Source organism: Heterocephalus glaber, unplaced genomic scaffold (assembly GCF_053883595.1).
Source record: "Heterocephalus glaber isolate CG9 unplaced genomic scaffold, H.glaber_assembly_v1.0 deba00001452, whole genome shotgun sequence".
In the NCBI taxonomy this organism is placed as follows: domain Eukaryota; kingdom Metazoa; phylum Chordata; class Mammalia; order Rodentia; family Bathyergidae; genus Heterocephalus; species Heterocephalus glaber.
Window position 1 is genome coordinate 8,400,314 of NW_028258302.1, and position 12,754 is coordinate 8,413,067.

The 12,754-nt window shown below is 37.3% G+C and overlaps 1 protein-coding gene across 7 annotated transcripts in view; it reads right to left on the reverse strand.

Annotated features, from left to right (window-relative positions):
• The window catches only part of Zmym1 (zinc finger MYM-type containing 1), a 29,369-nt gene that overhangs the window by 7,467 nt on the left and 9,148 nt on the right, over window positions 1-12,754 (reverse strand). For 6 of the 7 annotated variants that reach the window (XM_087215326.1, XM_021263300.2, XM_087215323.1 and 3 more), the window contains 4 exons: window positions 9,387-9,456; window positions 8,948-9,197; window positions 2,599-2,773; window positions 2,294-2,506 (listed from right to left, as the gene is read on the reverse strand). In XM_087215326.1, coding sequence (XP_087071452.1) covers window positions 2,294-2,506; window positions 2,599-2,773; window positions 8,948-9,197; window positions 9,387-9,456 — 708 coding nt within the window. Of the gene's footprint in view, window positions 1-2,293; window positions 2,507-2,598; window positions 2,774-7,395; window positions 7,488-8,947; window positions 9,198-9,386; window positions 9,457-12,754 lie in introns of all 7 variants that reach the window. The other variant, XM_087215328.1, reaches the window with a different exon arrangement.

Below are 12,754 nucleotides of genomic sequence, written 5' to 3' on the forward strand. Positions count from 1 at the left end.
CTAACTTTATGGTAAAAATCACAAATACATTGTAAGAAAGCACCATACAAGCAATATAGAAGTATAGGCTACAGTGAATTCAATAAGCAGTAAGTATACAAAGGAAAAGGATATAAACTATGAGGATCACTATCTCTCCCTTGGTCCTTCCCTTTCCTTTTCTGGTTTTTTGAGACAGGCTCTTGCTACAGGTTGGCCTTGAACTTGCTAGGTAGCCCAGGCTGGCCTTGTGATCCTTCTGCCTCAGCCTCCTGAGTGCTGGGATTACAGAAGTGTGCCACAACACTAGGCTATTCTTTTATAACCTGATAGCAATGATGGGTCAGAACTGCTTTCTGAGGTACACATTGCAAAGACAAATGAAAATTTGCACATTTTTCTTTTTTTGGTGGAAGAACAGAATACTGATAAAGGAACAATGAAAAAAAAAGCAGAGAACAATTTTCAAATTTCTATTATTAATATTAACAAGGGCCAGGGATTTAGCTCAGTGGTGCCACTGCCTGCCTTGCAAGCTCAAGGTCCCGAGTTTGATGCCATTTACTAAGTTATTTCAGCTGGTGTAGCTGCTATGATCCTAGAACTCTGGGTGAGGCAGGTGCATCACAAGTTTCAGGCAAACCTGGGCAACTTATGACTTAGCAAATCACTGTCTCAAGAAAAATAAAAGGGCTGAATTTATAAATTAATTTTCATTCACACAGGAAAACCAATACTTCATATACTCTATTAAGCAGAAATGACCAAGCAGGATATGATGATCAATGCCTATAATACCAGCACTCTGGGTGGCTCAGGCAAGTGGATCAGAAGTTGAACCCACCCTGGGCAACTTAAGTGACTTAATTAAAAAAAAGATGTGACCAAAATAATTAGTTATATCAAATAATCTACTTTTTTTTGTTTTTTGGTAGAATTTTGCTAAGTTGCTAAGCTTGCCTTGAACACACAATCCTCCTGCCTCAGTCTCCTGAGTGCCAGTATTACAGGGACAGGCCACTGTGGCAGTATAAAATAATCCACCTTTTACAATTAAAATCCAACTCATTTTTAGATTCATATATTTTAACATTTTTCCAATTCTTAGTTATAGTTCACTAACAACATGGTTTATCCCATCATCACTGTTGTATAATAACTTATATACAGAAAGTTTTAGAAGGGCTTGTTAGCTGGTTTACCTCTTATCACATAGGGTGAATAACTGGGTGTTCTCTACAGGCTAATAAAACAAGGGCTATTTACTGAGTGTGAGTGAAGAAGAATAAAAAGAAAGAATGTATTTCTTACATTTGGAGGAAAGCTTCTGTGCCTTCTATCTTCCCATTTCTGGTCCCAAGGTAGGACATTATCGTGGTGAGGACATCCCACCATAGAAAAGACATGGCTCACAAATGACCTATTTGAATTGTGGTTTATTGGATTTCTCTTGGTATTAGGGATTTAACCCAGGGCCTTCATACTGAGCTACATCTCTAGGCCTTTTATACATCTTGAGACAGGTTCTTGCTAAACACTAAGTTGCGGGCCAGGGATTTAGCTCAGTGGTTTCGCTGCCTGCTGCGCAAGCGCAAGGACCCGAGTTCGATCCCTGGTACCAAAAAAACCAAAAACCAAAAAATACTAAGTTGCTAGGGTGTGCTTGAACTTGTGAACCTTCTGCCTCACCTTCCCAGAGTACTGGGATTACAGGCATGCACTGCCAGGTCTGGCCAGTTGCTGGTTTTTAAGGAACAATTTATAGGGATCAACTTAAGGTCACAAAGCATCACATGAACAAGATTATGTAATAGTCCTACTTCACGAAAGAGGACCAGACCAGTAATTGTGTTCATTTCAGTCCACCAAAGGACAGCCAGCCAAGGATCTCCTATCAAAAATAGGGGTTATTTCTCACTATATTATTGTTTTTAATGACTGATTTAGAAAAAGCATGTAACATTCTTGATTTATTTTTATGCTGCTTAGGTGAAAGAGTTAAAACACATGGAATTCAAAATAAAAACACCTTTTCTCTTTGGGGTTTAGTAAGTTTTTTACTAATTTTATTTTTGCTATCTTTATTTGTAGTTTATAAATAAGACTTCCACTTGCCTGCCTTTTCTCCTGGGTAAGACAATCACAGATTATCTAGTAGAAAAATCTCCACACAACACTTACGAATTCTCATCCATCTTTATAAATTTACCAGCAGAAATTATTCCTAGTGGTATGAAAAACTATATCTAACACATTTTCCTAGAGTAAAACCATTCATAGACCAACAAATGGAGGCAATAATCTTTCTTCATACCTTCTCATGTGGTGTAATAGTCTTTGAACTATTAAAGTAGTTAGACTGTCCATCCTTTTGAAGTATTTGAAACAGACTAGAGCTGGTATAACAGTAAGCTCCACAATTCTCACAACAGCTCATGATGAAGTTGTTCGCAGAGTGAAACTTTGAAAAGCAGGCATTATTGCAAAGACTGTATTTCACATTCTGGTATTTTACTTCATACTGAATCTAGGATTTAAAGAAAAAGGATTTAAATAAAAACTGTCCCATTTAAGAAGAATCAGAATTCCTCTAAATGTTAAAAAAAATTTCCAACTTACAGTAGCTGTCTTCTGACATATGCTGCACTTGGTCAAAACGCTATTAGTACATATGGTAACAAATGGTTTTCTTTTTTCTTCATATGATGAAAGACAAGATTGGCTACAAAAATTTTTGCTAGAGGAATTATCTTCCAGTTGGATATTGATCACATCCTTCAGATTTATAATGTCTCTAAAAATAAGTAACAAGGACATCATGAAGCACCTTTACCACAATACTAATTTCTTGCTCTTCATAAACTAAATGACCCCTCTCTGCTGTTTCATTTACCTGAAGAACTGTGAAACAATAGTAAGAACATCAACCTTGAAATTAGAAAACCCGAATTTGGTATCCAGTTCTATCATTTATATTAAGCAGGCTTGGATAAATCATTTATACTCCCTACACTTTAATTTCTTCATCCACAGTAATGTTTATAAAACATGTGATAGTGCGATTGTCTTTTTTCTTTTTGGTACCGGGGATCAAAGTCAGGTCCTTGTGCTTGCGCAGCAGGCAGCGAAACCACTGAGCTAAATCCCTGGCCTTGATAGTGCAATTGTGAGGACTAGCCTGCATCAGTTGATGCTAGTGAGAACACAGTGATGATGAGAAATAGCATGTTCATATCTGAGCAACTCTGGAATCTATCAGACAGACTGTCTCAAACTATAGCCTGCAATTTCTGTTGAAGGCAGAGGTGGTATACCCTAGATACTCGCAGGGAGAATACAGTATCAAAGCTACTTTTCATAAAATATTAAAATATTGCTTTTCACTATGTTGACATTTTAATTAATGGTGCAAAGCCAAGAGTAAGAGCCCACAATTCTACTCTTAGGTATATACACAAAAGAACTAAAAACAGGTACTCAGACAAGTATATATTCACACAGGTTCATAACTACTAGCACTATTTACAATAGCTGAGAGAGACACACCTCAAATGTTCATCAATGAATAAATGGATAAATAAATTGTGTAAATGCACACAGAGACTATTACTCAGCTATAAAAAATAATGAAGGGGGCCAGGGATTTAGCTCAGTGGTGCCATGCCTGCCTTGCAAGTGCAAGGTCCTGAGTTCGATCTCCAGTACTGGGCAAAAAAAAAAAAAGAAGTACAAGAAGGATGCTTCTTGAAAACATACTAAGGAAAAGAAGCCAGGCACAAAATCACATGTAGTATGATTCCACTGATATGAAATACTCAGGACAGGTCCATAGAAAGAATGTAGATTAATGGTTACTAGGGATTTAGAAGAAAGAAGGGTGGGGAGAAACTGCTTAATAAATAAGGTATCTTACTTTGGGGTGATAGAAATGTTTTGGAACAAGATGGAGGTAGCAGTTGTCCAACATTCTGAGTATACTAAATGCCAATGAAATGGTTAATTTTTTTGTTACATAAGTTTCACATCAATGAACTGGGAAAACAAAAAAGCAATGATAGGTAAAATTACCTGAGCTTTAGTACATATCAAGGCAGTGGCCTTGATACCACTGATACCAAAATGTACCAATACTCATATTACTCACTTCCGGACATTTGCTGTAAAACCATCTCAGTTTCAATTAGGATATCCTTAATAAAAGTGAATATTTTTAACTTATTTAAATCTGATCCTGGAGTATACTGTTTTAATAGTCTATGTGACACACTGGGACATGGGCATTAAGTATTCTCCAGCCCACCAAAGGTTGATGACTGTCTCAAGAAAAAGCCTATATAAGAGAATATAAAGTTATAACCTGAATTAGCTATTTTTTTCATGGATTGTATTTTCACTTGAATATATATTCAGAAGTGGGTATCTGCAGATATTTTCTTGAAAATTAAAAAGTGAGACTGTCACTTCAAGGAAAACAAGTGACAGTAATTACTGCCAGTAGTAAAATTCAACTGGTTAAGTAAAAATTAGAATTTTCTGAAAACCTGTATCTGCCACCTCCAGCTTGCTCACTTGCCAACATTTGAAGTTTTCTGATGAGTTTGGCGATAATCCATAAAATATTGCATAATGAAATGTGTCAACATTTGGAGGATCTCTAGAACTCCCTGAACCAATTATTTTCCAAATGATGACAGCATGTTATAAAAATCATTCATTCATGGGTAAAATATACATTCAAAGAACAAGACAGACTGATGAAAATAAGACATTTCTCCCTTTCCCAATAAACTCATCCTTTTTCCAATTATATATTTGTGAGGCCATATTTCCTTAGCAGAACAAGTATGAAAATCCAGCCAGTCATTAAAGTGGTTTGCAAAACTGATAAATCAATTCATTTTTCAAATTTTTAAAAATATGGCAAATTTTTCATTAAAATTTTAAATTCCTGACATAGTAAATTTGATGAATATAGTCTATGTAATTACAGCCCTTTGGGTCTTCAATAATTTTTTTGGTGGTAGCGGGGATTGAACCCAAGGCTTTTGCATTGAGCAACATTCCTGGCCCTTAATTTTTTTATTTTGAGACAGGGTCTGGGCTAAATTGTCCTTGCTGGGCTCAAACTTGCAATTCTCCTGTCTCAGCCTCCCAGAATCTGGGATTATAAGTGTGTACCACCACACCTGGCTGAAGTCTTTAACAATTTTTAAGAGTGTAAAAGAAGCCAAGTGCACTGGCATGGACTTGTGGTCCCAATGACTTGGGAAGCTGAGGATGGCTTGAGTCCAGGTGTTCCAGGCCAGACTGGGCAACAGTGAAACTTCGTCTCATTAAACAAACACACAAACAACTACAACAAAAAAAAAAGCAAAAAGAGAGTGTAAAGGGGCCCTGAAATCAAAACGTTGGAGAAGTGCCACTATAATAAATACCAAGATATCTGAATTCTTGGACCTTCATAATATTAATCTTTGAGGATAACCATTTTTAAGGTGAATTTCTCCTGAAAACAATACTACTTTAACATTTTTTTGCGGGGGGGGGGGTACCAGGGATCAAACTTGGGTACTTGTGCTTGCGCAGCAGGCGGCGAAACCACTGAGCTAAATCCCTGGCCCAACACCTTAACATTTAAAAAAAAATTTTTTTTTTTTCTGTACCAGAGATTGAACTCAGGACCTTGTGCTTGCGAGGCAGGTGCGGTGCCACTGAGCTAAATCCCTGGCCCAACAATTTTTAATGTAGGGCTGGGGATTTAGCTCAGTGGTTTCGCTGTCTGCTGCACAAGCCCAAGGACCCAAGTTCGATCCCTGGTACCAAAAAAAATGAAATTTTTTTAGTGTACATATTAAGGACTTTCTACTTTCCTAACCTAAAGTAACAGTTTTATAACATTATCACATCAGTGATTTTACCAGTGTAAAACACAGCTAGCTCTAGCCACAGTGTTCTTCCTACACTTCATTTGATAGGATACAGTTTCAGGCAATGCTAGGCCTTTAGTGTGTAAAGCTGAGTACAATCTGGTCCTTCATTGCAAGAGGCTCACTGTCTAAACAGGACAAGATAAGAATACACACCACTGCATAAAAACAAGACCACAGAACATTTAGTTTGGGGAGGCAGTGATAAAAGCAGAATGAGGGACAGTGCAAGAGCAGACAAGAGGTGAAGATACTTGAGGCATATCCTTAAGACAGAAAGAAATTAGCCAGATAGAAAAAGAGGCAGAAGAAGCTACACCAGAAAAGGCATGGCAATCTGAACATGTTTACTAGTTTTTACTGCTATCAGCATACTACAATGCTGGTTTCTAATCTATTAAAGACTTATAAGCAAAAAATTAAGAAATGAATTTTGATAGGAGGACCTAAAGTTGGCTTAATGAAACTTTGAGCACAGGTAAAACATTAGTGCATAGGTGTATATTGGACTCTGGTGCCTGGTTGCAGGGTTTTGAGGATTTGGAACCAACAAGGACACTAAAGTGTAGAAATGATATTTCATTTAATCTTCAAGGATATGCAAAATAAAAACATACTAAGATAAAATAAATGATACTCTTAAATATATAGTTGCCTGAAACAAGTCACAGCTTTTTAAATAAAATTTCAAATGTCATATTCAAAGCTTTTATATGGTTCATGAAATAGAATAAAAACTAACCCCCAAAGAGGTCAAAAAACCATTGTTATGAAAGAAACCTTGGGATGGGGATTTAGCTCAGTGGTGCTGCGCCTGCCTCACAAGTGCAAGGTCCTGAGTTCGATCTCTGGTACCAGAAAAAGAAAAAAAAAAAAAGATTTCTTAGGGGCTGGGGATTTAGCTCAGTGGCAATGTGCCTGGTGGAGTTTGATTCCTGGTACCAGAAAAACAAAATAAAACAAAAGAATAATTCTCACAGAAAGAAACCTCAAAAATGACTATAACTTAGCTAAAATTTTGAGAATTATAAGAAGGTAATGAATATACAATTTTAAAGGATTTTTCTTTTTTGGGGGGAGACAAGGTCTCACTATGCAGTTCAGAATGGCCTTGAACTCACTATGTAGCCCACACTGGCCTTGAACTTGCTGTAATCCTCCTGCCTCAGGCTCCCAACTGCTGGGACTACAGGCAAGCACCACACCTGGCTTTAAAGAGTTGATAAAAGCACAGGTCACCATGAACAATGATGGTCTCTCCCAATATAAACGTTACAACCATATTTCCACCAACCTATATAGTTTTTAATAAGAATTTTATTCCAGAGGAAGTAAAACTCATCTATTTTTGCTCATACTGGATTTCTATGCCTTAGAAAATGACTTACACACTCTTTCCTGCTTCTACCTTTCTCAATCTGTCTGACATGTGGTTATGTTGGTGCTAAAGAAATGTTGTGAGTACACGCCAAACATAGCAAGATGATACCTTAACTTCCCAGGGCCTCCTAGGGTTTCCTCAAAACGAAAAGAAAAGGTTTGGACTGGATGATCTCTAAGGTCCCTTCCACTTTTATGATTCTGCAGAGAGAGAAAGTAGGCTGAAGACAGTGCCACATAGCCCAGAGCAATAAAGAAAAAAGACAAAGTATAGTATTGAAGGGCTGAAAAAGCAAAAGAGAAAAATAAACACAGTTTCGAGGAATAAGACTTAAAGCAACAGATAATACTTGAAGCAGCAGTCAAATGAGGAGCTAAAGCAGTCCATGAAAAGGGTTTTTGAGTTAGTCAAGGGTATAACAATAATAGTGACAGTTAACATTTACTGAGTTCTTATTACATGCCAGTACTGTTCTGATCACTTATCTACATTATTTAATCTTCATGTTCGTATTTTATAAAACAAATGGAAATGCTAAGAAACAAAGAAGTTCTCAATGTTTCTCAAACACATGGGGATACATACAGTTCTGATTCATTAAGTCTGGGTGAGTCCTGAGAATCTGCATTTCTAACAAGCTCTTGGGTGATGTTGACATAGCTGCTTAGAGACCACACTTTGAATAGCAAAAATTTACTGTAGATGGAGGAAGCAACATTCATATTATAGGAATCTAATTCTAAGATATTACTTGAAAGGAATTTTTTATATTTAGAAGCAAATCTGGTAGTCTGTGAATTTTGTTGTTCTGAAACAAGAATGGTTAAAATTTGCACTAGCATTTAATGAATGCTAACAACCCAGAATTATGTTACCTATGGACTCTCAAAAGGAAAAGGCCACTGATTCAATCACATCCTCACAGAAATCTTTGGAAGACTACACACATGTAAGTATGTTTATCTATGGCCATTCAACTTTTTATAAGAATTATGTAACTTTCTTTTTTGGTTTTGTTTTTTTGGTACTGGGGATCAAACTTGGGTCCTTGCGCTTGCGCAGCGGACAGTGAAACCACTGAGCTAAATCCCCAGCCCTATGTAACTTTCTTTACAATTGTAAGAGAAACAGCATCATTCTATATTTGGAAGATCCATAATAACAGTTACATGATTAAGTTTTTGGTATGTTGCTCCCTATACGGCTAAATGACAGAATGAACATACCAATAATCCTACTGACAGAAAACTTCAAATAAAGAGTAAGAAAGTAAGCTTTGAGAGTCACTCATTTAAAATGGAAAAGAAACAGAACTTCCATGTTAATTTCTGAAAACCTCTCAATTAACAAAAAACTACATTTGAACACACACAAAAAAACCAAAAAAACCCCCCAAAACAAAAAGGGCTGGGGATTTAGCTCAGTGGTTCTGCTGCCTGCCTCGCAAGTGCAGGGTCCAGAGTTCGATCCCCAGTACCAAAAAAACAAAAAAAATCTACATTTGAACAATCTGTTAGAGGATCTGAAAGCAGAAGCAGTTTCTTTTCATGAAACCAAGGTGACACATCTTCAGAAAAAAAAATGAAAACCGAAAATTACAACTAAGATTCAGATAAAGATCTGTGTAGGAAAGCAAAAGGCATAATTTAAAATTATATACTTTGAGCAGTTGGAGCAAGTTGTCTTGGTAGGAGCTGGTACATTGGCAGATGAAATGTACTCAGTGATGCATGGTGTGGAGCAGAAAAGCTGAGTAGACCCTTTCCTCTGATAAGCAGTTTGTCCTTTCTGGAGGATTTTTTTACAACCAGCACAGGAAACCTGAATAGCTGTAGTTGAAACTGAAGGAAGCATTTTATTCGTGCCAGATGACGCCAGAGAAAGCTGAATGCCTGTATTCAACTGTGAAGCTATAAAAATGAAACAGGAAGAAAAAAATTAGTATTTCCAACAAATTAAATATGCATTCTTTCATATTTAGAGGTAACTTCTGGACTTGAAATCCAACTCCCTACAAGGCATTAGTCAAAAGCATAAAAAAAAAAAAAAAAAGTAAATTGGCATATCATATATTAAATATAATTAAATAAGTCTATTACCACTGTCTGAAAATGTGTTTATTTTCAGTTCATTCTCCTGATTTCTGGGTTGTTGGGCTTGACAATAATCCTAAAAAATAATTGAAAATAATGAATACCATGTATTAAGAGAGTCAATCAACAGAAAATGACAAATTATTCTCAAGTCTGTTCAATGAACTGTATAACTGACTTGAACCACAGGTACGCATTCTCCTTTTGGTGCCCTTTGGCTGGTAATAATTTTCCACAGCATTCAGAATCAACAGTTTTTCAGTAGTGTCCAAGGACAAAATAACAATTTAACAATCTTAATTGGCTTTATTTTAAATTCTAGAATCAGGCAATAGTTAATTCCATAAAACACAGTAAGTGTTCCAATGAGTCAAGCAGAGGAGGCTGGTTTTAAGCGTAAAAAAGGGCTGATGAAAGAATAACAAAAATCAAGTGGACCAATCCTTTCAAAATTACTTTCTTTTTGCTGCGCAAGCGCAAGGACCCGAGTTCGATCCTCAGTACCAAAAAAAAAAAAATTTCTTTCCTTAGCAAGTGGAGATAAAACAATACAAAAAATAACTGATTAATGTGAAGTTACTTCAGGTTACCTTGTTTTGTGTAAGGATTAGGTAGAGGGAATTTTATTATCAGGCAATTGAAACCTGCCTGTTTGGGAAATTCTGCTGTTTTCTCTCTAATACAGATTTTTTGGAAGGTCAGATAAACAGTTTAGGTTCAGTTTGGTGACCCGAAACTTTAGGGACTTCATTGTGATTTTTATCTTGGTCTGTTTGAAGCTCAGTGGACTTGAGTAATATTTAACAAATCCCACCACCAACGGAGAGTAGGTACACTCCATGACACCTACTGTCCCTACTTAATTGTTAACAGCCAATTGTCTTCATAAAGACCTTAAACCCAGAATTGTTTGATTGGACTGAATGATTCTTATAAAGGAGGCTTTTTTCCTGAACATCAGCAATTCCATGGCCCACATGTGTTATGGTTTATATCTAGATGTTCCCCCAAAGCATCATTGGTTCATAGGCGGGGCTTTTGGGAGGTGATTACATCATGGGGGAGCTATAGTCATTGGTGGATTAGTCCATGGATGAGTTTATAGCTAAATGTGCTGTTAGGAGTAAGGCTGGGGCAGAAGAAGTGGGTTATTGAGGGTGTGGCCTTGAAGGGTATATCTCTCTAGCTCCTCCCTTTGTGCTCAGCTTCCTGACTGCAATGAGGTGACCACTTTTCCTCTGCTAGTTCCTTCCACCATGCCTTCCTGCCTTGGAACCAGTCAACCATGTACTAAACATGTAAGCCAAAATAACCTTTCCTCCATTTACTTGTGGGTGTCAGGTACTGTGTCTCAGGTTACAAGGAAAGTGACTAAAACAATGTCTAAACTTGATCTATAAGATTTGAATGTCCATGAGGTGGAGAAGCAATAGGTAATTCCTACATAGATAACATTCCCTAGTATGATCAACTCAAGAGCAATAATACCCTCACTTAATATTGATCTACTTTATGTTACTTCACTATGTTGCACAGGCTGGCCCCAAATTCCTGGGCTCAAATGAGCCTCCTGCTTCTGTTTCCCTAATAGTGGACCATGGGTGTGCACCACTGCACCTACCTGAGGGTACTTCTCAGTGAAATATTAGAAATAGAACTGAATTCTCTGATTTCCTTTGTTTCATCAGAGATTTCAGCTATTTTATTTAAAAATATTCTAAGGAAATCTGATGTTTCATAATAGTCACAGCTTGAGTCCGTTTATCTTTCATAGGTTCTTTTGTAGGTGGTACTTTTCACCAGCTAGTGTTGGTCTTTGCTTTCGTGATATGCAAATGAAAACTAAAGCATGAATTTACAGAAAAAGCTCTTTCTTTCTTTTTTTTGAAGCAGGGTCTCCCTTTGTAGTTCAGGCTGGCCCTGAACTAGTAGCCATCCTCCTGCCTTAGCCTCCTGAGTGCTGGGATTACAGGCATGTGCCACCACACCTGGCTCCAGAAAAAGCTTTAATTGAAAAGTAAGAGAGAAGACAGGAAAAGATTCCAGCACGAGTAGGGAGCACATTCTGATACAGGAGTTCAGACTGGCCCACCACAAAAGCAGGAAGTAAACTTTTAAGGATTAGCGGAGGTCTGGCTGATTATTATCTCAGTCCTGGTTTCAAAGCTCAGGTAGAATCCTTGTCATCCTTGAGGGGGAATTTGGTTCCCATGGGAGGAATCCATGGATTAGGATCTGAGGGCAATTCCAGTCACAGGAAGCTCTGCTGGAATCCAAGGTCACCATAGGCTCAGGACCTTGGAGACTACCAGATGTAGATGTTTTCAGTTTTGAAGAGTGATGAGACAGACTAGGTAGATTTTAGGTCTAATATACAAGACACCCTCTAAGAGACTAATATGTCTGGATGCAGAGCTGAGAAGGACCCAGAATTTCACAAAATGAAGGTCAAGCTTTGGTTTACTTTTAGTTACTAAGTGGGCATTTGTAGGCCCAAATGAAGAGTCTCATTTTTAGCAAAAACAGCTTAAAATCCCTGACTTTCTTAGGAGAAAACACAAATCAACGCATCAGATGATTTACAGGTTTAAAGGCCTAGGAATTTATTCTTTGCCTCTATGGTGGTCTCTGGCCATGTCATGACTATGTCAGTATGTCTAAAAAGGGTTTTAAAAAATTTAATCTAGTAGAGCATATGTTTAGTATATTAAAGGCTCTGTGTTAAATCTCTAGCACCAGGAAAAAGAAATGTGCAAGGTCCTGAGTTCAATCCCAGATACCAAAAAACCAAAAACCAAAAAAACAACTAATTTGGGTTAAAAAATTATAAAGAAAATCTTTTATGAGTTTAAAATGATAACCCATGCCTGTAATCCCAGCACTCTCAGAGGCTGAGGCAGAAGGACAGCAAGTTCAAGCCCAGACTGGACAATTTAGTGACTTAACATGACTCTGTCCCCTCCCCAAAACAAAAAGCTTAAACAGTGCATTAATTGTATTACTCAATGGAGGCAGTAGCATAACACATACAGTTAGTTATCTGTATTATTTCGAGTTAAAAAAACAAAAATGTAAGGAGGCTAGGGATGTAGCTCAGTGGTGCTGTGCCTGCCTAACAAGTGCAAGGTCTTGAGTTCAACCCCTGGTACTGAAAACAACAACAACAACAATGACAACAACAAAACATGTTAAAAATAACATTAAAAATTACATTAAAAAGGGCTGGGGATTTAGCTCAGTGGTGCCACCGCCTGCCTCACAAGCGCAAGGTCACGAGTTCTACTGGTACCAAAAAACCAAAAAAAAAGCAAACAAAAACTACATTAAAAAAACAAACAAACAAAAATGTGTTAACCATAACAAAGTCAATTACA